The sequence below is a fragment of the Corythoichthys intestinalis genome, chromosome 20 (genome assembly GCF_030265065.1).
Source record: "Corythoichthys intestinalis isolate RoL2023-P3 chromosome 20, ASM3026506v1, whole genome shotgun sequence".
Classification (NCBI taxonomy): Eukaryota; Metazoa; Chordata; class Actinopteri; order Syngnathiformes; family Syngnathidae; genus Corythoichthys; species Corythoichthys intestinalis.
In genome coordinates this window covers 7,343,829-7,371,638 of record NC_080414.1, presented here as the reverse complement: position 1 = coordinate 7,371,638, position 27,810 = coordinate 7,343,829, and the positions used below count along the sequence as shown (strand labels likewise).

General features: G+C 38.2%; 1 protein-coding gene across 6 annotated transcripts in view; it reads right to left on the bottom strand.

Annotated features, from left to right (window-relative positions):
* si:dkey-12l12.1 (uncharacterized) overlaps positions 1 to 26,422 on the bottom strand; it is a 45,850-nt gene extending 19,428 nt beyond the window's left edge. For 5 of the 6 annotated variants that reach the window (XM_057824340.1, XM_057824337.1, XM_057824339.1 and 2 more), the window contains exons 1-3: positions 26,255 to 26,422; positions 11,359 to 11,406; positions 6,425 to 6,535 (exon numbers count right to left, since the gene is read on the bottom strand). In XM_057824340.1, coding sequence (XP_057680323.1) covers positions 6,425 to 6,535; positions 11,359 to 11,406; positions 26,255 to 26,377 — 282 coding nt within the window. In that variant the 5' untranslated portion in view covers positions 26,378 to 26,422. Of the gene's footprint in view, positions 1 to 3,976; positions 4,358 to 4,430; positions 4,548 to 4,716; positions 4,831 to 6,424; positions 6,536 to 11,358; positions 11,407 to 26,254 lie in introns of those variants that run through there. The other variant, XM_057824336.1, reaches the window with a different exon arrangement.
* Between the last annotated feature and the right edge of the window lie 1,388 nt (positions 26,423 to 27,810).

Sequence of the window (27,810 nt, the reverse complement as noted above, 5' to 3'; positions counted from 1 at the left end):
GACCAGTGCTACTTGGTGTTTTATCCAGCAATGACTACTGAGCTAAAATTGATAGTTAGCATTATTGAGTTTCTATTTTACACCCTCATCACTCCATAACGCTGTTATGTTAAAGCCTGTATGTAAGACTCGTTAGCCACACATCGAAAGTGGTCATAATTAATAGAAACCTAGCCCTCCGCAGGGCTAACGTTACTTGAGCTAGTGACAGTAACGTTAATCTTATTTATTAGCGCTTAGCGCTCTTTATTAGCGCTTAGCGCTCTACTGCTTTAAGGTGGCGACTATTTACTAACGCTGCCCAGACGCGGCCGAGTCTGTCATTTAGCATCTAGTTCAACATACATGTGATCTCTATGAGGCTCATCGGACGCTACCTGCTACCAACGTAGCATTGTGCGGGCTAGTATTTAGCAACATCGGCGTCGTTTGTAGCGGCTGTCGGCTGCAGTAAGTTTTTTTTTTTTTTTTTGGCTTATTCCTCTACGCACATGACATCAGCGCGTTGTCCCACATTAAAAGTAGTCCGAGCAAAATGTGATGCTTAGAGCTGTCAAAATAAACGATTACTCGAGGTGAATAAAATTACTCGGATCAGTTTTTAAGCTGGAGTTACTCGAGTTGCTCGAGTATTCGTTTCAGCTCTAGTTGTTTGTAGCGGCTGTCGGCCGCAGTCAGGTATGATTGTTTTTTTTATCTAGCGGCATGAGTTGAACATGATATTTATCCTCTGTCCGTTCCTCATTGCGTCCCAAAGACCGCGCTGACTGTGTTTTACTTCCGCTTTACCTGGTATAATTCAATAATCAGAATTTGGATGTTTGTGAATCGTTCTCGAATCTTACACGGCCGAATCGCGAATAATCCAAGAATCGGAAATTTCGCACGCCTCTACTCGTCTTATATTCGCGGTCTAGACATTATACCCATTCACAACGCTAGATTGTGCCAGATATCATTGAAGCGATGTTCTGTCATGAGAGATCTCAGCTACTCTCAAGTTTATTCAGTTTGCATTATTTTATTGCTGTGTTTTTCCTTATTCCTATTTGTTTCAAGACTACAGTTATAGTTTGACTTCACTTTGATGGTTAATGCAGTTGTTGCAATTTTGTTGTTTTGTCACAATAGATTGGTTTGTTTACATTTCAAAAACCAGAAGCCATTCATTTACGAATGTGATTGCGTTTTAATTGACATATATAAATGTTCAGATATTAAGATTTGAATGATGCAAAATAACATGCTTTTTCTCTCAAATATATTGTTATAATCATTTTAGGGCCGCAGCTATCGAATATTTGAGTAATCGAGTAATCGATTGAAAATTCTATCGATTAATCGAGTAATCGGATAAAACATTTTTTTTTTAAAGGTAAAGAGCAATTATAAATATAGATGAGAAAACAAGACATTTCATCTAATATTGAAGCATTTTCAGTCAATCAATGGCTTTATTTTCGATGTACATTGTTGAAAGCAGCCAATTGCGTCTCAAATGTGACTTTAAAAAAAAAGACTAATTCACTGCTTTCACTCAAAAAACTTATAGATCTTATAAAAAATATATATATTTCTTACCTAAAAATGTAATTACGCTTGATGACACACATTACTTAAAAGTTAGGTGTTTTTCCCACGTGTTTCAATTGAATTTCCACTTGTGTCAAGCTATAAATTCCAATTAAATTTTAAGTTATTCTAAACTGTAAGTCATGATAGGATTTTGAGTTTTTGCGGTGTTCAAAATAAATGTTGTGCTGTATTGGAGCACATTAGGCACCAGTGCTACTTGGTGTTTTATCCAGCAATGACTACTGAGCTCAAAATGAGAGTTAGCATTATTTAGTTTTTATTTTACACCCTAATCACTCTACAGCGCTGTTTGCACAGATTAAATAAAGCCTGTATGTAAGAGTTAGCCACGCATCGACAGTAGTCATAATGAATAGAAAATGAATAGAAACCTAGCCCTCCGCAGGGATAACGTTACGTTAGCGAGTGACAGTAACGTTAATCTTATTTATGAGCGCTGAGAAGTGTACTGCTTTAAGATGGCGGCTGTTTTATTAATACCGCCGAGTAGGTCATGTCGCATCTAGTTCTACGTACATGTGATATCTATGACACGCATACAGACGCTACCTGCTACCACGTAGCAACATGCGGGCGTAGTTTTTAGCAACGTCGGCGCAGTTTGTAACGGTTGTCGGCTGCAGTAAGGTTTTTTTTTTTTTTTTAATGCTTCTTCCTCTACGCACGTGACGTCAGCGCGTTGTCCCGCATTAAAAGTAGTTCGGGCAAAACGTGATGCTTAGAGCTGGCAAAATTAAATGATTCCTTGAGGTGAATAAGATTACTCGGATCAGTTTTTAAACTCGAGTTGCTCGAATATTCGTTTCAGCTCTAAATCATTTGTTTCGGATGTACTGTAATTACAGTGCCTTGCAAAAGTATTCGGCCCCCTTGAATCTTGCAACCTTTCGCCACATTTCAGGCTTCAAACATAAAGATATGAAATTTAATTTTTTTGTCAAGAATCAACAACAAGTGGGACACAATCGTGAAGTGGAACATTTATTGGATAATTTAAACTTTTTTAACAAATAAAAAACTGAAAAGTGGGGCGTGCAATATTATTCGGCCCCTTTACTTTCAGTGCAGCAAACTCACTCCAGAAGTTCAGTGAGGATCTCTGAATGATCCAATGTTGTCCTAAATGACCGATGATGATAAATAGAACCAACCTGTGTGTAATCAAGTCTCCGTATAAATGCACCTGCTCTGTGATAGTCTCAGGGTTCTGTTTAAAGTGCAGAGAGCATTATGAAAACCAAGGAACACACCAGGCAGGTCCAAGATACTGTTGTGGAGAAGTTTAAAGCCGGATTTGGATACAAAAAGATTTCCCAAGCTTTAAACATCTCAAGGAGCACTGTGCAAGCCATCATATTGAAATGGAAGGAGCATCAGACCACTGCAAATCTACCAGGACCCGGCCGTCCTTCCAAACTTTCTTCTCAAACAAGGAGAAAACTGATCAGAGATGCAGCCAAGAGGCCCATGATCACTCTGGATGAACTGCAGAGATCTACAGCTGAGGTGGGAGAGTCTGTCCATAGGACAACAATCAGTCGTACACTGCACAAATCTGGCCTTTATGGAAGAGTGGCAAAAAGAAAGCCATTTCTCAAAGATATCCATAAAAAGTCTCATTTAAAGTTTGCCACAAGCCACCAAACATGTGGAAGAAGGTGCTCTGGTCAGATGAAACCAAAATTGAACTTTTTGGCCACAATGCAAAACGATATGTTTGGCGTAAAAGCAACACAGCTCATCACCCTGAACACACCATCCCCACTGTCAAACATGGTGGTGGCAGCATCATGGTTTGGGCCTGCGTTTCTTCAGCAGGGACAGGGAAGATGGTTAAAATTGACGGGAAGATGGATGCAGCCAAATACAGGAACATTCTGGAAGAAAACCTGTTGGTATCTGCACAAGACCTGAGACTGGGACGGAGATTTATCTTCCAACAGGACAATGATCCAAAACATAAAGGCAAATCTACAATGGAATGGTTAAAAAATAAACGCATCCAGGTGTTAGAATGGCCAAGTCAAAGTCCAGACCTGAATCCAATGGAGAATCTGTGGAAAGAGCTGAAGACTGCTGTTGAAACATTCTCCATCCAACCTCACTGAGCTCGAGCTGTTTTGCAAGGAAGAATGGGCAAGAATGTCAGTCTCTCGATGTGCAAAACTGATAGAAACATACCCCAAGCGACTTGCAGCTGTAATTGGAGCAAAAGGTGGCGCTACAAAGTATTAACGCAAGGGGGCCGAATAATATTGCACGCCCCACTTTTCAGTTTTTTATTTATTAAAAAAGTTTAAATTATCCAATAAATGTTGTTCCACTTCACGATTGTGTCCCACTTGTTGCTGATTCTTGACAAAAAATTAAAATTTTATATCTTTATGTTTGAAGCCTGAAATGTGGCGAAAGGTTGCAAGGTTCAAGGGGGCCGAATACTTTTGCAAGGCACTGTATTTTCTGTAAAAATTGACTTGGTGTTCAAAAAGTCTTTTTCAAACTTGAGTCTTGAAAAAGAGGGGGTCATCTTAGAATCAGGGCCGTCTTATATTCGGGCCAATACGGTACTCATTCATAGACTATCGTACAGATCCAACAGTAATAATAGACATACAAGGCAATCCAACCAAGCAAGTTTGTGTTTTTGTCTATTTTTTTCCCTTCTAAGACCTGTGTTGGTCAACCTAAGCATAATAATAACAACATTGCACTATTCTGTTGGTGTCAACTCGCTTGTAACTTCCATTTTGTGCACATTTGCCTGGACAGAAAACAGACATTTTATGAGAAAGGCTGGAGAAAGGGAAAAATGACATTACTAGAAGTTGACTAACCTGGGCGGAGTAAGCCCCGATCCGAAGAAACCAAGCGCGTCTCTCGAATGCTTTTTCTTGGTTTGTTTGTTCTTGTTTTTCTCTCTCATTCTCCACCTGTCTCCTCGCTCGGATCACCTGGATGAGAAATGAATTTTTCCCATTCACACACAAAGATTGGTCTGAAATTTCCAATCCATTTCAAAAGCCCGTGTGTGATCAGTGCCTGTTGCACATTGATCCAGCCTACACAACAGGCTCTTTGCCCCAGCTGTTTGTCTGCTTGGGGGTTGTCATGGAAACTCACCTGTAGGGGGTTGGATTTCTTATCGTTGCTAAGGAGGGAAAAGGAGCCGACGCGGGATTTCCGCTTGTTCTTCTTATTAGCCGCTTGAGCCAAGTGTCGTCTGGACCTGTCGGCCTAGAGGGGGGTTGACATGACAATGAGATCTTTGCACAAAAACTGCTCAGTCTTAGAAAATGCCACGATTCCTAGTGCTGCGTTTACAGGACTTGCCCAAAGTCGCCATGAAAGACGTACATTATCTTTGTAAAATCTCATCCGGTACGGTTTGAAGATGTACACATCTTCTTAGATACATGGATATTGAAGTATAGAAGGATAAAACATAATACAAAGGAAAAAGGAAAAAAATATACATCTTACCTTTCGAGTGAGGCAATGTCCTCTTTCACGGGATGCCTATCGCCTATCACATGCTCCGTGACACAAAAATGCGAGGTGACCTTTGCTTTAATATGCTACTAATTTCGTGAACCGTGCGTTGGTTAAAAAAATGTGGCCGAAAATGTATGTAATTGACTTTCTGATATATGAATTTAAAATGAAGACTTTGCCGGTAAGGTGTTGTCTATAAAAGTTGTAAAGCAATAAAACAGCAAAAATGAATGAAATGAACAAAAAAAAAAAATTATAATGGATCAAAATTACTTTTCGAACACATCATCTGATTAGCACCTTATAGGCGGGAATTTGCTTTGCTTAGCCAAAACCACCTGAGGACAGATTCTGGCTGGAATATTTAGTCAAAAAAGGAGAGACAGCGAGAACCAAAAGTGTTTTTTTTTTTTTTTTTTGCCCTGTGGAAAAATTGATTTTGCTATGTGGCATTTGTTTTGCCATGTGGTAAAAAGGATTGTGATGTTTGTCATTTTTTTGGGAATATGGCAAAATGGATTTTGGTTTGTCGCATTTTTTTGGGGGGGGGGGGTATATGGCAGTTTTGCAGGCCATGCACGTCCATGCCTTTGTCGGCTATGCATGTCCAAATTTTCCATCCATTTTAAACGGCAGAAAAACATGTGAGTGCAGGTGACTCACTAGCCTTGAACCTCTGAAGTTCTTTCGGACGCGACACATTTCTTAAATAAAAGTCTTGAACCCAAGCTTTATGTTGATACCTTTTTTTTAGTGAAGCTTAACGTGATACAAAAACAAAAGATGAATTCAAAACTTAACATTAATGTGACGGTCAAAAGACTGTGACGCTTCCAGCTTGATTTGTGGCTTCTGTTCTGTCTTTGGGCCGTTGCCGCCACCCGGTGTTGACAATTATTGCCAATCAATTGCGTCAAAGCAACGGGTAAACTCGACTAAATAAATTCTTACATCACTTGTAAATTAAATTATAAATTCCAAATATTAATCTAACCACATAATATACATAATTAATTCACAACATAAAAAATGGCTCTAACAACATGTGTGGCTGTGATTTTTGTGTACATACATACTGTAATGCTAAGTGTATGTAAGTCAATCTCCGACTATGGATGTGAACAGGCTAGCTGTGTCTTGTCCATTAAGAAGCATGAAAAAAGATGAGGGTGAAGTTAAAGCAGGGTATTTTCAATTTGCATTTACAGCAGTGTCATCTTTATTGTATTTATTTAATTTTATTTGATAAGTGGACTAGATCTCCAGCAGATGTGACATCACTTCATTCCGTGCAAACAGCCCATTAGACACACACTTCCCAGATATGCGAATTTACCTGGATGAGACTGTTGGGAAAGCCTTTGACAGAGAAAGCTCCGGGAAGGTTCGCGTGACCTAAGTGGGCATGGCCTCTCCTCTCCAACTGTCTTTTACGCCTGAGCTGAACCTGCAAAACAACACAGTCACACTCATCATTTACAAAGACGCCAGACCCGGCTGCAGAAAGAAATTACAGGGGGGCATTACATTTTTTTGGGGGGGGGGGGGGCACACTTCTTCCACGTAAATTTAGCCTGAACAGTGGCGTTTTTACCCGTTATATTTTATGATGATGTGTCAGTCAGTGACACTGCAGGAGGTGGCAGCGCTATCCCTTCATGTTGACTTTCGGCCGCGTCTTTGTAATGGTTTGATTTCGCCTTTAGTTTCTTGAAAAAAAAACATGGGTGTCCATTCCAATTTGAATTAGCAACGGAGGAGCCGCTCAATCGCCATTTCTGTAACCGAAGCAATCCCTATCTAATCGCAGTACCCAATGGCCAGCTACTCGGCCCGCCCCCCTTATCTGTGATTGGCTGGAAATTGCCTTCATTTGCTGCTCAGAATGGTTGAATTTAATGACGACAGATCAAGATAAGATGAATAGAGCAGTGTTTTTCAACCTTTTTTGAGTAACGGGACGTTTTTACATTGGAAAAAATCTCTCGGCACACCACTCCAAATTGTTCCAAAATTACTTTCTATTAGGGCTGCAGCTATCGATTATTTTAGTAGTCGATTAATCGATGAACTAGTTAGTTCGAATAATCGAGTAATCGGATAAGGAACATTAAAAATGAAAATACCTGGGATGAGCCTCAAACATAAAAAAAAAAAACAAAAAAAAAACATGAGGATCCTATGTACAACAAAAGAACAATTGGCATACATAGCAAAAGTCCGCTAGCTTAAATGCTACAAAATACTAATGTTTTTTTTTTTTTTTTTTTTTTTTTTTTTTCAATGCTCCTAACAAGTGGTTCAGACTGACTAAATATATCTTAACTAAATTACGAATGCATTAAAAAACATTAGCCCAAACAGAAACTTAGCTTGTGTTGGTCTTAACAGGGAGCAGTTGGATTCAGCCATGTAAAATGAGGCAGACCAGAGGGCAGTGTTTCCACCCTAATTTATAAAACTAAATGTAAACACTTTCAAAATAAACCATTACAATGCCACTTTAATTAAACGAATACTCGGAGCAACAAAATTTAAATCGAATATTTTTTTCTTATCGAATACTCGAGTTAATCGATTAATCGTTGCAGCACTACTTTCTGTACAGTATATTTAATTATAAAATAGTTTCTCAGTATTTATACTTACTCAGTATGAAACTTTAGCCTGTTAAGATGAACACAAAGCCAAAAAACTGGCAGGAATTTTCTTCAACAGCTCTGTTTCTCTCTGTTTTTATTTGTAATTTTTTATTTTTATTTTTATTTTTTTTTTGCAGTTAGGCTTGAAAAACTGGCTGGTCATCTCGCTGACAATGGCTTTGCAGGCAGGTAGTATTGACGTCTCTGCCACAGTTTGGGACTTTTTTGGATTTAGCAACAAAGGCTTTCCTATTTGCCTTTGTAGTTTTTCTCAAATAAAGTTGCCCATTTCTCTGTGTTTTCACAAAGGCGGCCAAAACAGTCTATCGACTTGTTCTGAAGCGTTTGGCGTTCATTTGGAGATGACTGTTAAGCTTGTATGGCGCCATTTAATTTTTTTCCCATTCTCTTTTGTGTTTTTGCATTGCAAGCAAAATAAATGAAGCATTTGTAATTGCAGTCATTTTGTGGGAGAAACTGAGCATTATCTGACAGAATTGGAGGGGTGCCAATCACTTTGGCCAGCACCATAGTTTTCAAATGTGTACATGTGTCATTGCTAGCTGTGGGGATTTGCATCATATGCTTTTATTCCGATACAAAAACTCCAACACACACTGTAGGTGAAATAGAACACTGTCTTTATAGTAGCCTAGTAGTAGTACGTAAATGATCCAGCATGCGTGTGTACTGCCATTAAGCATGCCTTGTATGGAGAAAATGTGCGAGCATTTCTCATTGATCTGGACATGAAGAAGGAAATTTTATTGATCCCGCCTCTGCGCTTTAATAACAAAGTTTCCAATTTAGACTTGAGCTGAATAACCATAATCTATTCCTTCATTGGATGTCTCTTAACTGTCTCTGACCTGATATCAAATACAAATAAAAACACTGGCCATGTGCTTATTAGCTGGGCTCTTGACCTACATTGCAGTGATTGTGTCCATTTTTCATCATGCTGCTGCATGCGTGTATTTGGCACTGACACACAATAGGAACATGCATCATGTCATTCCGTGTTCCTGAACTGCCATGAAGCCAGATTGCTCATCTGGGCTCCACCATGTTTCCATGGTCACACCGCTACAGCTTTATTACAACTCCAACATGTATCACTGATCTAATCTCAATAGCGTCAAATAAAACGATGTACCTATTTTGCATTTCACAGTGTACGGAAGATTAAAATCGGGAAGCAGGCTATACTTAATTTCATTTTCCTCCCTCGTTTTACATCTGCTGCCTTCCTAACAAAATGTTTAGAGCATATGAGCAGTATAAATGCTCTCTTCTACTTTTGTACCACTGTTGTTTTCATCAACGATGACGATAACAAAAATATTTCGTCAATGAACAATTTTTAAAATCACAATGACGTGACAATAACGAGCCAAAATCGTGTGAGAAACTAAAATATACAAAGATGGATGCCAGTTTTTGTCTGATGAGAACGAGATGAAAATTCGTCATAGTTTCCGTCATAAGTTTACAATGTGTGACATTTTCTTGTTGTATGTGTAGTTAGCACGCATCGTAGCAGTGTTTGGTCGTGTGTGCTGGACCGCCCCACGGACATGCTTTGTCCACTCTAGGCTCCTTTTGTGTAACACGTGTTAGGTGCGGCTTGGTAAGTTTTGTTTTCTTATCTTGGCTAGATATGCCATGTTGCTTTAGCCTTTAAAGGTCTGTGCTGAGTCATCATCACACACTAAATGCAACTTGTAGCTTTAGCATAGTGTTAGCGTTAGCGTTTAGCGTGGTGGGTGTCGTCATAAACTCATGAAAAACTTTTGACATACAGTTCGTGGCGATCAGGTGAGTTTAATTCATTGAAAATATTGTAGTTTTTCTGATGAGTGTGTATTATCATCATAAACATGGTGATATCCTTGTATCCTTGAGCTTTTTACGTTGAAAATTCTTGTGAATAAATGCTTAAATCCCCGACTTCTTTATAGATATGGACTAAAACAGTCTCGATTCTTGGTTAAAAGCCAAAAAAAAAAAAAAAAAAAACCAAAAACGGGCAGTTAGCATTTAGATTACGTAAATATGTCGAATGTGCTGCTAGTTTTTAAGCCACTGTGGTGCCGCCTTATCACCACAAAGAGCTTTTTGCGTTGAAAATTCTTGTGAATAAATGCTTAAATCCCCGACTTCTTTATAGATATGGACGTAAAACAGTCTCGATTATTTGTTAAAAGAGTAAAGAACCGGGCAGTTAGCATTTATTTTACTTAAATATTAGGGCTGTCAAAATTATCGCGTTAACGGGTGGTAATTATTTTTTAAAATTAATCACGTTAAAATATTTGACACAATTAACGCACATGCCCTGCTCAAACAGATTGAAATGAGAGCAGTGTAATGTCCGCTTGTCACTTGTTTTTTGGTGTGTGGCGCCATCTGCTGGTGCTTCGGCCCAAATGATTTTGTAGGTTTCAGCACAATGAGCGAGCATGGTGTAATTATTGACATCAACAATGACGAGGTACTAGTTTATTTTTTGACTGAAAATTTAAAAATTTTTTTGAAAAAAACCCCGAAAACATTAAGAGGGGTTTTAATATAAAATTTCTATAACTTGTACTAACATTTATCTTTTAAGAACTACAAGTCTTTCTATCCATGGATCGCTTTAAGAGAATGTTAATAATGTCAATGCCATCTTGTTGATTTATTGTTATAATAAACAAATACAGTACTTATGTACCGTATGTTGAATGTATATATCCGTCGTGTGTCTTATCTTTCCATTCCATAATATTCCATTATTATCCATTCCAATAATAATTTACAGAAAAATATGGCATATTTTATAGATGGTTTGGAATGCGATTAATTACGATTAATTACGATTAATTTCATTAATTTAAGCTGTAATTAACTCGATTAAAAATTTTTAAATTTTAAAATTTTAAATTTTAAATTTTAAAATTTTTTGAAAATTTTAATCGTTTGACAGCCCTAGTAAATATGTGAAATGTGCTGCTCGCCTTTAAGCCACTGTGGCGCCGCCTTATCACCACAAAGAGCTTTATATGTTGAAATTTTTGGGAATAAATGCATAAATCCCTGAATTCTTTATAGATATGGACGTAAAACAGTCTCCATTGTTGGTTAAAAGCAAAAAAACGGGCACTTAGCATTATGACGCTAATGCCACAGCAGTTAATTTCTCCCATTGATTTTTTTCCTAACATTTCAAAATGCATGCATGGTACGAAAAATAAATTCGAACAAATCACTCCTGAGACAATACTTCCTGCTTGTATGCGGTACAGCTTTCGTACTTTTTTTAACCTAAATCCGGCGTTGGAGAGTAACTGCGACCGAATTCGACCGACTGAAGCGGAGTGTAGGAAGGCCCCCTAATTGAAGGCGTGGAGCAGTGTCTGGGGAATGTGTCCCGTCAATATCATTATGAAGTCTATGGTCGACCAAAACTAGACGAAATTTGTCCGGGTTTTCGTTGACTAAAACTCGACGAAGACGAACACAGTTTTAAATGACTAAAATATGACTAAGACTAATAAGTATATTCGTCCAAAAGACTAAGATGAAAACTATAAGGGCTGCCAAAAACACGGTTTTGTAGTCAGATGATTCAAAAAGTGGCACTTACTTGTTCTTCATGCGGAGACATTGGCCTCTGCAGGCCCAGATCACCTGTCTGAGAATAGAATGAGAAATTGCACATGATTTAGTAAATAATAGCATCGAAACATTCTATTGTGTAATTACAGTTAATAATACTGATATAATAGATATTGACTAAATCAGTTTTATACTCACTAGCCACCTCATTAGTTACAACTAAATTTCACAATAAAATGATGTATCAGTGCTTAAATCTTCAATATTAACCCTTTGCAGGGCACTCATTTAACTCATTGGCTGCCAATGCAGCTAAACATCCTATCCATTTTGACTGGGTTAGCTGACAGCGGAGGTATGTATTAGTGCTGTCAAATTTATCGTGTTAACGGGCGGTAATAAATTTTTTAAATTAATCACGTTAAGATATTTGACACATTCAACGCATGCGCGGAATGACCCGCTCATGCATTGCCTCAAACAGATTACAATGATGCAGTTTTTTGCATATTGAGAGCTAAGAGGCAGAGAAACGTCTTGTTTTGTGCTTTTTCTTAACAAAGGTATACCACACGTGACGTGCTGGCACTTTGTTTCCTTATTAGCACATTCAGCTTCAACATTAATACAGCTTACAGCTTTCAGCAGGCCGTAACTCAAACTCACTCCTGCGTCATGTGTGTAAACAATGTTGGCGCCGCATGCACTTCAGGGTGCCTCGGATATTTCTATATCAGAATATTACAAAAGGCCAGTGGACACAGGCGTTCATTGGACCGCGCCGTTTATTGGCATAAGCTTCGGCAACTCCTTCACAATATTCAGAAGTATTATTTAGTGAAAGCACAACAAAATTTTTAATCGAGTTAATTACAACTTCAAAATCGCAATTCAAACCATTTATAAAATATGCCATATTTTTCTGTAAATTATTGTTGGAATGAAAAGATAAGACACGACGGATATATACATTCAACATACGGTTCATAAGTACTGTATTTGTTTGTTATAACAATAAATTAACAAGATGGCATTAAAGTTATTAACATTCTCTTAAAGCGATCCATGGATAGAAAAACTTGTAGTTCTTAAAATATAAATGTTAGTACAAGTTATAGAAATTCTATATTAAAACCCCTCTTAATGTTTTCGTTTTAATAAAATTTGTAAAATTTTCAATCAAAAAATAAACTACCTCGCCCGCCATTGTTGATGTCAATAATTACACCATGCTCACTCCCCCAACCCATAAAATCATTTGGACCCAAGCGCCAGCAGAGGGTGCCAAACAACTAAAAACAAGTAACAAGCGGACATTACACTGCTGTCATTTGAATCTGTTTGAGCGGGGCACGTGCGTTAATTGCGTCAAATATTTTAACGTGATTGATTAAAAAAATTAAAAACCGCCTATTAACGCGATAATTTTGACAGCCCTAATCACGATATATCACCATTTCGATATTTTGTCTCACCCCTACCTAGTATGTATGTATATAATATAGAGATAGGAATTTCAACTAATTTCTCTGCCGACTAGTTTTAGATTTTATTTGCGACTAGTTCATAAGCAAGAAAGCTCACAATTTCACACACATATTAAATAACAAGTTTAAAATGCAAACGTTTTGTGTATGTACAAGCGATTTTAGGCCGAAAATTCAGGACAAGTTGTTTATTTAAATTTGAAATAAAGGTAAACAATTGAAAGAGATCTTCCCCAAACTTTGGGTCCCTGCCCCCTCCTACGTGTGTGTGTGTGTGGGGGGGGCAATTTTTTTTCTCGGCTGCTCAGCCAGCCTGTTTACAAAGAGGCAGAGACGAGGAACGGGAATTCATAACCCTGATATTGCATCATTTTTGGTCGGCATTGGCCAGTGTTGTTAATCTTACTGAAAAAAAGTAATTAATTATAGTTACAAATTACTTCTCCCAAAAAGTAATTGCGTTAGTAACTCAATTACCTGAATGTAAGAGTAATTAGTTACTTGGCAAAGTAATTGGTGATTACTTTTTTTTTCTCTCCAAAAAAAAAAAAAAAAAAAAAAAAAACATTTGCCACACCATGTGAAGTTTTTTGTGAAGGTTTTTGGTACAATTGGCCCGAGCCCAATTCTTTACCCTAATTTACCCTTTACCCTGAATCAACTGTTAAAAGTTGTTAAAATTGCTCCCATTATTGCATTAGTTCCCTTCTCTCTACTTTCGACATATGAAAATTTTAAAACTGTTTCATCATTTAATGATAGATTCAAGTCAAGATTTTGCCGATTTAGAAGTATTTTAGATAAAAAGTTACTTAGGTTCGCTCGGAAGGTTCTCTACAACAGAGCCGTCCTAAAAAGGCTACTGCTTTAAGATGGCGGCTGTATACTAACTCATTTAGTGCCATGTCTGTCATTTTGCATCTAGTTATATCTATGTACAGTACATGTGATATCTACCATGTCTATCATATCTACCATAACATGCGGGCGTAGTTTGTACTAGCTATCGGCTACAACATGTATTATTGGAGCTACCTAGCATCGCGTTTGCTCGGCGTCACAACTTTGCCTCCTCCCTACTCCTGCTCTGCTCTGTCGTCTCGGTGAGTCCGTCTCCCTCAGACTTTTCGACCAATATAGTAACGCATAGTAACGCATGCCTTTCCGTCCTCAGTAACGGTAACGGCGTTGCCAAGATGAGAAAAGTAATTAATTAGATTACCCACTACTGAAAAAAATAACGCCGTTAGTAACGCCGTTATATTGTAACGCCGTTATTAACAACACTGGCATTGGCAACAAAATAAACCGCACATTTACAAAGATTGACAATTGGCTGTCTCTTCCATGTTTCCAAGATTCCGTAGCAAATTTATTTAGTGATGTTTCCAGTTTAATTTTGCTATCTTTTCAGGTTGCTATGTTGATAATTGCTATGTTTGTTTACCGCGTTTTGTCTTACTGAGAAGAAAGAGGAAATGACGAACAGTAAGCCTGTCGCGATATGCAATAATTCCATTCATCGCACGGTAAATAAAATGGAGGCGGTAATTTTCCCGCTGCGATTTATCGCCTAGCGAGCGCGTGCGTGGTCGGCAGACGTGCCATTAAAATTTCGGCTTCCTTGTTACCAACTATGCAATATGCTGCGTCGAGGACTCAGGGCTCAAATACACAGGGCACATCTTCATTCAGGGTTCAGTCCGGTCCGGTAAAAAATTGCGCAGGAGCCAATACGTTCCCATTATATCCAGAGTATACCGGCAGCGTCAGTGCTCCGGATTGACTGCGGACCATCTTAGGCGTGCCGGTTTAGGTTATTCTCTATTTTTGCCGAAGACGTATCCTTCAAAATGGGCGTAGCCAGGTTATTCACGGTTAAAACACCAGCGAACATGGACGAAGAACGTTTCAACAGAGAGGTGGAAAGTCACAAAGTGAGCAGATCATTATCATAAGGACAGCATTCTAAAGGAAGGTGCAAGGTGTCCTATTATGTGTGTTTTTCTGGCAATTATATCACACATGACGTGTTGACAATTTTGTTTTTATTAATACACGGTGCTAACAAAAATTCCTCAATCTGTGGTTCTCCGTAGACTGTCTCTTTCTCACTTCCACATCACATAAACAAAACAACGTCACCTGTAGCGTGCACTTCCGTGTGCCTCGGAAAAAATCCAATCAGAATATTACACATGGAGCGACATAGCGGAAGCTTTGAGGATGGACGGGGAGTTTTTATGCAAATTATGTAATTTAAAACAGTAATTAAATAGTGTCGCAAAGTCATGGTTAAAGCAAAAAAAAACATTTTTTTTAAATCGGGGGAAAAAATTTTCAGTCAAACCAAGCGATATGGCCTTAAGTACGTGTCACGGTAATTTGAGCAGATTTACCTCGATAAAGATAAATGATGATAAATTTGCCCAAGCGGACTGTTATATGATTTGAAAATCTGAATCAAAGCATTAAATACAAAGTTAACAATTTAACATATTTAGCAATTGTACACACAGTCTAAACACTAAATACATAAAAAATATTGTAAACAATAAGAATTAAAGTATGAACATTTATACATTTATGACGAACGTTGTACAACATTATAAAAATCAATACGATAACTGTGCAAACATGTCATTGTAACACAAATGACTTGCAGCTAGAACAGTACACTTCAGACAACTTATTGTTAATGGCTGCTGTGACATAATTACTCCACACAAGTGTTGACATTAAGGTTTGTTTTTTTTCCCAAAGCATTTTTCAATACATGCACACACACATGCACCCCCCACACACAAACACACACATTAAAGCTATATTGCTCTTATGCCAATGAAACATTTAAGATTTTACGATGGCAGTAATGACACAGAATAAAGCAAGCACATAGAGAAAAATAGCTGTGGCCATTAAACGGTCATATTATAGGTTTCACATTGGATTGTACTTTATGCTGAATGCTTTACCATCATAAAAGCTATCAGAAAAATCACACAGATACAAAATAACGTGATATACTAATGGCTAGATGCAGTCCGTGCCCAATCCACTCATTAAGTACAGCCGTTTCGACAAGGTTAAAGCCACTATCCGACTGCATCACGTTCATTTGTAGCGTTAGCCGCTAGTGTTAGCCTGCGGCCTGGGTACCAGTAGATAGCATTGAAAGCACCCTCTCCTGAAATCGTGAGAATCAGGGAGGACAATGGGTGAAAGCCCGTCTGGATGCCGCCAAGAGTCTACTTAATATCGGGTGAAAGTTTGGCGAAGCTTCCTTAAGCCACACTCCATCACGTTTGCTTGCAGCGTTAGCCGCTAGCATTAACCTACCAGGCTTCTGTTTGTTTGACTTTCTGATAACCACGTGACTTCATACGTAAGCAAACTGACTGCTTTCGTAAAAGGGAATGAACATAGCCGAACAACACAGAGTCAAGCAGGATGAAAAACCTATATTTTCTTGTTTTATTAAATTACCGAATTTACCGATATGGTCAAAATTACGTCGATCATCGTGAAGAATTTCGGTAACGGTAAATTTTCGCTATACCGCCCTGCTGTACTTCAGAGTGCCTCGGAAAACATCTAATCAGAATATTACACATGGAACGCCATCGATGAAGCTATGAGGGGAAAAGGTTTCATTTGCCTTAATGCTTAAGTTATTTAAGTGCAATTTTATTTTTTTTCTTGAAAAAGACATTTTATTATTATGTGTTTCTGTGGTATACTAATATTGTTGTGTTTTACTTAAAAGAGGCATGGTCTATTGTTTTTAGTTGGGATTTCTTAAAAAGTATTTTTGATTTTAAGAGTAAACATTCATTGCGTTTAAATGGGTGTACTTGATCTATTATTATTAGGGCTGTCAAACGATTAAAATTTTTCATCGAGTTAATCACAGCTTAAAATTTAATTAATCGTAATTAATCGCAATCCAAACCATCTCTAAAATACGCCATATTTTTCTGTAAATTATTGTTGGAAATGAAAGATAAAACACAAGACGGATATATACATTCAACATACTGTACATAAGTGCTGTATTTATTTAGTATAACAATAAATCAACAAGATGGCATTAACATTATTAACATTCTGTTAAAGCGATCCATGGATAGAAAGACTTGTAGTTCTTAAAAGATAAATGTTAGTACAAGTTATAGAAATTTTATATTAAAACACCTCTTAATGTTTTTTTTAATAAAGTTTGTAAAATTTTCAATCAAAAAATAAACTAGTAGCTCGCCATTGTTGATGTCAATAATAATTATGGAGCTGAAGCCTGAAACCTATAAAATCAGTCGCACCCAAGCGCCAGCAGAAGGCGGAAAAACACCAAAAAACACAAGTAACAAGTGGAAATGACACTTTGTTGTCATTTTAATCTGTTTGAGCGGCGCATGTGCGTTAAATGCGTCAAATATTTTAACGTGATTATTTTAAAAAATATATATAACGCCCGTTAACGCGATAATTTTGACAGCCCTAATCATTATATATACCGTATTCTCACTGTGTTATTGTAAATTGGTTTAAAAATTTTGTTTTGGGGGTGGGGCGCACTAATATTGCACTAATATTGCATATCGCAATAATTATGGAGAGAAATTATCGCCTACTAAAATTTGTTATAGCGACAGAACTAACGATCAGTCCGCCATGATATTTACGTCATCAAGCTTCGCACGGTGACACGGGAATTAAACGGCTGCTTTCACACAAGCTGTATCATCTCCGTGTCAGTCGACCCGTGAAATTGCTTTCAGACATGAGGGCTACCTGTTTAAATCCCGGGGTTTAAATCCCAGGGTTTAAAGAGTTTAGAGTATGTCTGAAAAGGGCTTGTGTTAGATCATTGGCTGCCATTGACGGCGCTGTATGTCCAATCCATTTTGACTGTGCGGGCCAAAGATCGGGCGTCTAGCGCCGTCGATGGCACAGAAACGATGCAGTTACAGTCAGTCTTCCCGGTTTTTAGGGTATTTATAGGTCATTTCTATTGGAGATTCAGGTTATAAGACTATAAGCAGTTGTATATCGGCCGGCTTGTATGACCTTATGCACGTAGGCCGTAAGTTACCCAATGTGTGCATTGCGTCGCTTCTCGGAAAGTTCTGTTTGTTGTACCAGCAAACGGTCAAATATCAGGTCATCATTAAATAAAGCCTGTGTGTGCTCAATGAATCACGATGTCATTAAAGTTCAGTAGATCTCTCAACCAACCCGCAAAGCCTCAGACTAATCTTTGAATTCTACAACAGTTCATGTTCATTTTAGGGCATCTGCAGGTCACTTTCTGTTGATTTTGAGTCACTTCTTATTCATTTGGGGATATTCCCAGGTCACTTCTTCTTCAGAAAGCCGAAATCAACAGGAAATTACCCAGAAATGCCCCAAAATCAACAGGAATTGACCAAAAATCAGTATATCGTTTGTTGTAGAATGATTTCCTGACACACGATCAGGTAGCCCCCGGGTTATGACACACTCCATTTACGCAATTTTGACTTTACAGCGCCTGAGTGTCATCCACCATTTTGCCTCCAGTCATTTCTTTCTTTCTTTATTTTTTAATTTAGTCGCATTAACAGTACTTAATTGTACCCCACAGTATCTTATGACTATACTTGATTAACATGACTTGTTCTGTCCTTACTAAACATGAAGTTGTTCAGCTTTTTATGTTCAAAACTACACAGATTTTAACAATAAAACACTTGACACAAAACATCGGTGTTCAAACGGGGTTAGTGGGGTAGCGTGACTCAGTGGTAGAGTAGTTCTCCCCCAACCCAGAGGTTGTGGGTTAAATTCTCTGCCCTGATGAATTCGTCTAAGTGTCCTGGAGCAAGACACTGAACCCCACGTGCTGCGTCACCAGTAGGTGGATGGCGAGATAGTGTAAAGCGCTTTGAGCACTTTGAAAGGTGGAAAAGCGCTATATAAGTATAACACCATTTACCATATCCCAAACATCCATCTAGTCTGATCAATATGTAAATTTAGTAGATTAAATTAGCCTGATTTGGCTAGCAAAAGTTCGCTATCTTAAATGCTACAAATGCTAACGTATTTACAATACTCATAGCAAATCGCTCACACGTAACTCCACAAACTGTAGCTATAAAATTAATTACAAATGCATACACAATCATATATTAGCTGAAACAACTTACAGCCTTATGTGGACCAAACCAGAGAGCAACTATCTTTTATCCATGTCAGACGTCTGAGTCTGCTTGTCAGTCATACAAGGCAACATTCCAGCCAGACCCAACGCTGCCACTAGAGGGCAGTTTATCCTCCATGATTAAACAAAATACAATACAGGCAGTCCCAGATGTACTCGACATATGCGATTTCGACTTTACAACCCGAGTCCCGTCTGCCACTTTTTTTTTTCTTCTAAATTATACCTCACAGTACCTTATTTTTTTACTTTACTTGATTAACCTCACTTGTTCTGTCCTCACAAAACGTAAAGTTGTTCAGCTTGACAGACAGCAAACAAAGTAATTTTGCTTTTCGAATCTTGTTTCTTCCTTCACTTTTGACAATCTGTAAAGCTGTAACACACATATGCACACTTACGTTCAAAACATGTTTTTTAACAATAAAACACTTGACACAAAACAATTGGTGTTCAAACGGCCATCTACTCTAATCAATATGTAAATTTAGTAGATTAAATGCTTACAAAAGTCCGCTAGTTTAAATGCTACGAATGCTAACGTATTTACAATTCTCATAGCAAATCGCTGACATGTAACTCCACAAACTGTAGCTCTAAACCTAATTACAAATGCAATCACAAACGGCCTTATGTGGGCCAAACTAGAGCGCAGCTATCTTTTATCCATGTTCGACATCGGAGTATGCTTCTGAGTCATACAAAACGACAGTCCAGTCAGACCCAACGCTGCCACCAGAGGGCAGTGTATCCTCCATTATTAAACTAGATACAATACTTTTGGACTGTTTGTATAGATATTTTGGGGTACTTAAAGGCTGAATTCCGATTTACGCGGAAATTCTGGTTAGGTCGCCAGCGTAGAGGAACGGAACTCGTTCATTACCCGGAGGTTACCTGTATTGATAATTGTTGTTTCGTCATTTCGTGAGATTATCGAGAGGATTGTATCACAAATTGTGTCGTGCAGGTACCCAGAGGCTGCCACTCCTAGTATATAGTATGCAATAATATACAGTGTATCACAAAAGTGAGTACACCCCTCGCATTTCTGCAGATATTTATCTTTTCATGGGACAACACTGACAAAATAACACTTTGGCACAATAATAAGTAGTCTGTTTGCAGCTTATATAATATATAATAGAGTTAATTTATTTTCCCCTCAAAAATACTCAAAATATAGCCATTAATATCTAAACCCCTGGCAACAAAAGTGAGTACACCCCTTAGAAACTACGTACATCCCTAAATGTCCAAATTGAGTACTGCTTGTCATTTTCCCTCCAAAATGTTACATTGCTGCAGAGATTGAAGAGGTGGTGGGGGGGGTCAGCCTGTTAGTGCTCAGACCATACGCCATACTCTACATCAAATTGGTGTGCATGGCTGTCACCCCAGGAGGAAGCCTCTTCTGAAGATGATACACAACAAAGCCCGCAAACTATGGGGCGCCGTTTGTAAAGCAGCACATGCTGAAAATTACGACATTTTCTCACATTTAGCGACAGACAGTGTTTAAAATGGTGTGAAATTTTTGGAGTCACTTTTACAACAGTATTTAGCAACGTAAATATTTATTTTTAAATAAGAAATTTTGGACCTGATTCTTTAAATCCAGAACTAAATATTTAATTTAAATCTTAAATTCATATCCTATATCCTAAATGTTAAATCAGGTAACGTTCGGAAATAAATATTTAGCTTAATACGCAAATTCACATGACTGGAGACCGGAAGTAACAAAATAAAAGCTGGTGGAGCAGCTCAGACGGTCTGTTTACCTTGCTTGAAAATGAATAAAACCTACTCAACGGTGGCAGTCTGCTCTTAGACATGAGTCATTGTGATAATAACAATATATCGGTAAAAACCATATTTAGGAGAAACTATTCAAAAAGTATTTTGTGTGCTCCAGCTTCTATTTTGGTACTTCCGGTCTCCAGTTGAGTGAATTTGCATATTAAGCTAAATATTTAGTTCCAACTGTCTCCAGATTTAGCATTTTGGATATAAATTTAGGATTTAAATTAAATATTTGGTACAAAACCTCTTATTTGAAAATGTATATTTGGTAACACTTTATAATAATTATCCCTTTTACTAGTTAATATATCATTAGTAAACTGTTGATAAATGATTTATTGTTGATTTGTGAAGTATTTGTTAAAAGTTTGTTAAGCATTTACAGGGTGTTCTTAACATGAAACACAGTTTGTGTAGAAACATTTCAAGTTTTTGTGTGTAACGTTTGGCATTTCTATTCAGGTTAAGAAATGCCGTTCACTTCAAAAGAAAAGGCATTTTAATAAGGCATTTTGCAGGCAGCGCTCATGTTGCACATTTACGAAAATCTCCCATAGAACCAACAAATATTTGTACTTTTCTTTGAATATTCAACCAATGAAACTTATGACTTTCAACATAAAGTGTATATAGTTTTATTAAGATCCATCAACTACCATGGGCATTTAGAATGGGGTCAACCATATTGGAACACCCTATAAATGCTTAACAAACTGTTAACAAATACTTCACAAATCAAAAATAAATCATTTATCAACAGTTTACTAATGATCTATGAACTAGTAAAACGGATAGTTATTATAAAGTGTTACCGAATATTTAAGTTGCTGAATAATTTTTTGTAAATGTGCAAAAAAAAAGGGACAAAAAATTTAGCACCACGTTTTCAACAATGTGTGGCGCTAAATGTGAGAAAATGTTGTCGTAATTTTCAGCATGCGCTGCTAAACAAACGGCGCCCCGTACGCAAACAGTTTGCTGAAGACATGTCAACAAAGCACATGGATTACTGGAACCATGTCCTATGGTCTGATGATACAAAGATTACAGTGGGGAGAACAAGTATTTGATACACTGCCAATTTTGCTTGTTTGCCCACTTGCAAAGCATGTAGAGGTCTGTAATTTGTATCATAAGTTCTCTTCAACTGTGAGGGACGGAATCTAATACAAAAAACTAGAAAATCACGTTGTATGATTTTTAAATAATCGCATTTAATTGCATGAAATAGGTATTTGATACATCAAAAAAATCGAACTTAATATTTGGTAAGAAACCTTTGTTTGCTATTACAGATACCAAACGTTTCCTGTAGTCCTTGAGAAGGTTTGCACACACTGCTGCAGGGATTTTGGCCCACTCCTCCATGCAGATCTTCTCCAGAGCCTTCAGGTTTCGGGGCTGCTGCCGGGCAACACGGACTTTCAGCTCCCCCCATAGATTTTCTATCGGGTTCAGATCTGGTGACTGGCTAGGCCACTCCAGGACCTTAAGATGCTTCTTACGGAGCCACTCTTTAGTTGCCTTGGCTGTGTGCTTTGGATCGTTGTCATGCTGGAAGACCCAGCCAAGATCTGGCGATACATAGCCCCATCCGTCCTCCCCTCAATTCGGTGCAGTCGTCCTGTACCCTTGGCAGAGAAGCAGCCCCCCAAAAAATAATGTTTCCTCCATGTTTCACGATTGGGATAGTGTTCTTGGGGTTGTACTCATCCTTCTTTTTCCTCCAAACACGACGAGCCGAGTTTAGACCAAAAAGTTCCATTTTTGTCTCCTCCGACCACATGACCTTCTCCCATTGCTTCTCTGGATCATCCAGATGGTCAGTGGCAAACTTCAGACGTGTCTGGACATGCACTGGCTTCAGCAGCGGGACCTTGCGTGCGCTGTAGGATTTTAATCCATGACGGCGTAATGTGTTTCCGATGGTTGTCTTCGAGATTGTGGTTCCAGCTCTCTTTAGGTCATTGACCAGGTCCTGCCGTGTAGTTCTGGGCTGATCCCTCACCTTCCTCATGATCAGTGATGCCCCACTAGGTGAGATCTTGCATGGATCCCCAGAACGAGGCAGATTGACCGTCAACTTGAACTTCTTCCATTTTCTACTAATCGCTCCAACAGTTGTTACCTTCTCACCATGCTGTTTGCTTATTTTCCTGTAGCCCATCCCAGCCTAGTGCAGGTCTATTATTTTATCCCTGATGTCCTTACACAGCTCTTTGGTCTTGGTCATTGTGGAGAGGTTGGAGTTTGTTTGTTTGAGCATTTGAACAGGTGTCTTTTATACAGGTAACAAGTTCAAACAGGTGCAGTTACTTCCGGTAATGAGTGGAGAACAGGAGGGGTTCTTAAAAAAGAACAAAAGAGCCAAAATATTTACTAGTTGGTAATGTATCAAATACTTATTTCATGCAGTTAAATACAAACTTATTATTTAAAAATTATACAATGTGATTTTCTGTTTTTTTAATTTTTTTTTTATTAGATTCCATCCCTCACAGTTGAAGAGAACTTATGATAAAAATTACAGACCTCTACATGGCTTGAAAGTGGGAAAACCAGCAAAAATCGGCAGTGTATCAAATACTTGTTCTCTCCACTGTCATTTGTATGGTTCCGATGGTCTCAAGCATGTGTGGCGGCAACCAGGTGAGGAGTACAAAGATAAGTGTGTCATGCCAACAGTCAAGCATGGTGGTGGGAATGACCCCCCCCCCCCCCCCCACACCTCCTCAATCTCTGCAGTAATTCTGACAGCACTCCTGTAACGAATCACATGACATTTTGGAGGAAAAATGACAAGCAGTACTCAATTTGGACATTTAGGGATGTACGTAGTTCCTGTGCGGTGTACTCACTTTTGTTGCCAGGGGTTTCAATATTAATGGCTATATTTTGAGTTATTTTGAGGAGAAAATAAATTAACTCTATTATATGAGCTGAACACGGACTACTTTTCATTGTGTCAAAGTGTCATTTTTTCAGTGTTGTCCCATGAAAAGATATACTTAAATATCTGCAGAAATGCGAGGAGTGTACTCACTTTTGTGATATATTGTATATTTTTCCTATTTTCTATAAACAGAAAGTAATCACGTTGCGCTATGTATGCAGTTTATGCAGCTCTTCAGCTTTTAACAAGCTAAAATCCACTATGTCGCATTATGAGTCAGAATGGCATAAATACCTTTTTGAGTTTCACTGCATTTTACATGCTAATGACTTTAGCGGAAGCCAATTTATATCGACGTTAATCCATACAGTATGTTACTCTGCCTGCAGCATCTGCATGACTGCAATATTTAAAGCTATAACGGCTAACATAACGAGCAGAAAAACGCGTAATATATATATCGCCAACTTCCCTCGATTGAAAACAAAGTTCTTTCCCCAATGAAAATTCCATAGGGGAGACTATTCTTCTCTACTCCCGCAGCTGTACAATCCATAGTCCAGATGAGGAAGATTATTATGGCCAAAACACCGCGACTTTCCGTCGAAAAACGCTTAACCGCACGTTTGAAGTCAAACAGCCCGCGGCCACATGAAACAACCACAACAAAAAAAAGGGCACAGAGGGATTTTTGTTCCACACTGGGTTTATTTTGGGTGTTTTTTTGGCATTATGGCTGCAAAAACCATTACAATGAGATGCTGTTCCAGTTAGGCAATCTAATTATATGTCATTGCTATTCAGGGTTATTTTGTCTGCTGCAATCACACTTGACCGCCGCTGTTTTGACACAGCTGCCTCTTTTCAGGGAGTCAAAAGGAAACAAAACAAAACGATATGAATAGTAAAAAGTCAAGTAAGGTTGTACACGGTCTTTCGGAAAGTTTTTCTACAGGATTTTGGAGGCATTTCTTGAAACTGGAGAGCATTTAAGAGGTGATATTGGATGTTAGAGCGTCTGGCACACAATCTATGTTGTTCATATTTAAGGTTTTGGATGGATTTTACTTTTTTCACATGCATGAAAATAATAATATAAAAACGTTTTTAAAAAATGTATTGTAATAGCCTCGAATGGGGGGGAAGGAGAGGCGTCGTTGATGGCTTTCTCCACTTTATTGTGGCAACAATAAGAAAACAATAAACAAAATAACAGCGGACTGCTGCCATTTTCGAATTATCTCAATAATCTCTGATTTTTTTTTTTCAATGTTTACAAGTTAGACTGTACGATACTGTAAGTCCCACCTGTGGTGATGTGGGCAATTGTCCTTGCTGTGCTATAGTCTAAATAATTGTAATTTTTTGTCATAACATTTATACTGTGGATTAGGGCTGCAGCTATCGAATATTTTAGTAATCGAGTAATCGACTGAAAATTCTATCGATTAATCGAGTAATCGGATAAAACATATATTTTTAGGTGAAGAGCAATTATAAATATGCATGAGAAAACAAGACATTTCATCTAATCTTGAACCATTTTCAGTCAATCAATGTCTTTTATTTTCGATGTATATTGTTGAAAACAGCCAACAATTGCATCTCAAATGTAACTAGAATAAAAAAAAAAAAAAAAAGACTAATTCACTGCTTTCACTCAAAAAAACTTTTAGATCTTATTAAAAAAAAAAAAAAAATATATATATATATATATATATATATATATATAAAACCTAAAAATGCCGTTACGCTTGATAACACACATCACTTTAAAGTTAGGATTTTTTCCCACGTGTTTCAATTGAATTTCTCTTTGTGTCAAGCCATTTTTAAGTTAAGTTTTAAGTAAGTCTAAATTGTAAGTCCTGATAGGATTTTGAGTTTTTGCAGTGTTCAAAATAAATGTGTGATACAGGCTGTATTGGAACACATTAGGGCATCGTGTGGGCTAGTATTTAGCAACGTCGGCGTCGTTTGTGGCGGCTGTCGGCTGCAGTTCCTCTCCGCACGTGACAGCGCGTTGTCCCGCATTATAAGTAGTCCGAGCAAAACGTGATGCTTAGAGCTGTCAAAATAAACGATTACTCGAGGTGAATAAAATTACTCGGATCAGTTTTTAAACTCGAGTTACTCGAGTTGCTCGAGTACTCGTTTCAGCTCTACTGTGGATATTATCTGAAATTGAGACGTGTTGTTTTCAGCACCGTTTTCTGCGTATGTTCCGGGACCTGTGCACGTCTCGTCATCCCTAAGCTGTCATATGTACTTTGCACTCTGGCACCTAATGATTTACAAATTAAGCACTGATGTTAATTTAATATATTTTGTATGATATAGTGAGTTTAGACCTAATTTTCATAGAAATTACTTGTTTGGATGTTGTTTTAGGAATACTACATTCAAAACATGATCTCAATATCCATCAGTATGTAGTTCTTGGAACTGTGTCTTTAGTTTAGCTTCAAATACGCTTTGATGATGAAAGATCTTGACAGTTCTCCTAACTGGACATCTATTAGGAAAAGAGTCCTACCTGCTCCTCCGCCGTCTGTGCTTTGGCGCACAAATCGGGCAGGCTTCCTCCCGAGCAGTCAAGCGCATGAGACAGCAGGCTCGCCTGCAGGCAGAGCAAACACAGCCACACGGTAAAGCCCATGATCCAGTCTGGAAGTTGAGTGTTCCCAGCCCCTGTCAGCTCCTTACTTTATACTCTCGGCTCCTCCTAATGAGAACCAGATGGGAGGAAACATGCGTCCATGCCAGCTTCGCACAGACACGCAGCTGACCGCAAGCCAGGCGCTCCATGCCTGCAGCCAATAGCTTGCGGTTGCGTATAAACATGTAAGACATCGTCTATAGCGGCCCCACTACTACCACCTTCACCCTTCGTGACCTCATTGACCAAAAGATGAGTTGAAATACTATTTTCCTCTTTGTCCATCAACTGGGAATGCAGCCCAAAAGAACAAACTGCGTACAAAGGAAGGAAACTTGTGTTTTAAGTCTTTAAAGAGTTTCTTCTAAGGGTCATTTTTTAACATACCAGACAAACCAAGAAATTATGTTTTGACACATAGTTTTGTTTTTTTTCCTCCCTGGATTTGAGAGGATTCACATATAGGATCGAAACATTTTTTTCTTTTGAAAAGATATTATTTTAATTCAACCAGGTGTCGTAAGCAGGGGCGGAGTGGGACTCATTTTCAGCCCAGGAATTTCATGCCTAATACCGGCCCGCTTAAAAATAGGGATGTCCCGGTCGCATATTTTGCGCTGGAGTCCAAGTCACGTGAATTTTAGAAGCTGACGATAGAGTTCCGAAACAAGTAGGGTTGTTCCGATCATGTTTTTTTGCTCCCGATCCAATCCCGATCGTTTTAGTTTCAGTATCTGCCGATCCCGATATTTCCCGATTCAATTCCAATCATTCCCGATTTTTCCCGATCATATACATTTTGGCAATGCATTAAGAAAAAAATGAATAAAACTCGGACGAATATATACATTCAACAGACAGTACATAAGTACTGTATTTGTTTATTATGACAATAAATCCTCAAGATGGCATTTACATTATTAACATTCTTTCTGTGAGAGGGATCCACGGATAGAAAGACTTGTGACTTTGTATATTGTGACTAAATTTGTTGAGCTTTCAGTAAATGATACTGTAGCCATGGCCAAATGCATGATGGGAAGTGGAACCATGACTGTGCGTAGTGCTACCAATTGATATATCTTCTCTGCGTTGGGAAATAACATAAGGTGTGGAAAAAAAAGATCAATTGCTACCTCGCTTCCCCACATTGCTTCCCATGATATTTCCAATCGTAGGGAGAGTGATTGTAGGGCTTTAGCCAATTAAAAAAAGGCTCCAAAGGCTGCCAAAATTCACTCTACTCATTTTACGCTGCCTTTTATCTCTCTATATTGGTAAAACGGCGCCATTACAAATTGAGCGCGACAATGCGTGAGTGGGTCGTGCAGCGCATGCATTAATTGCGTTAAATATTTTAACGTGTTACATTTTTAATAAAATTAATTACCGCCGTTATCGGGATAAAGTTGATAACCCTACCTTAAGTCTAA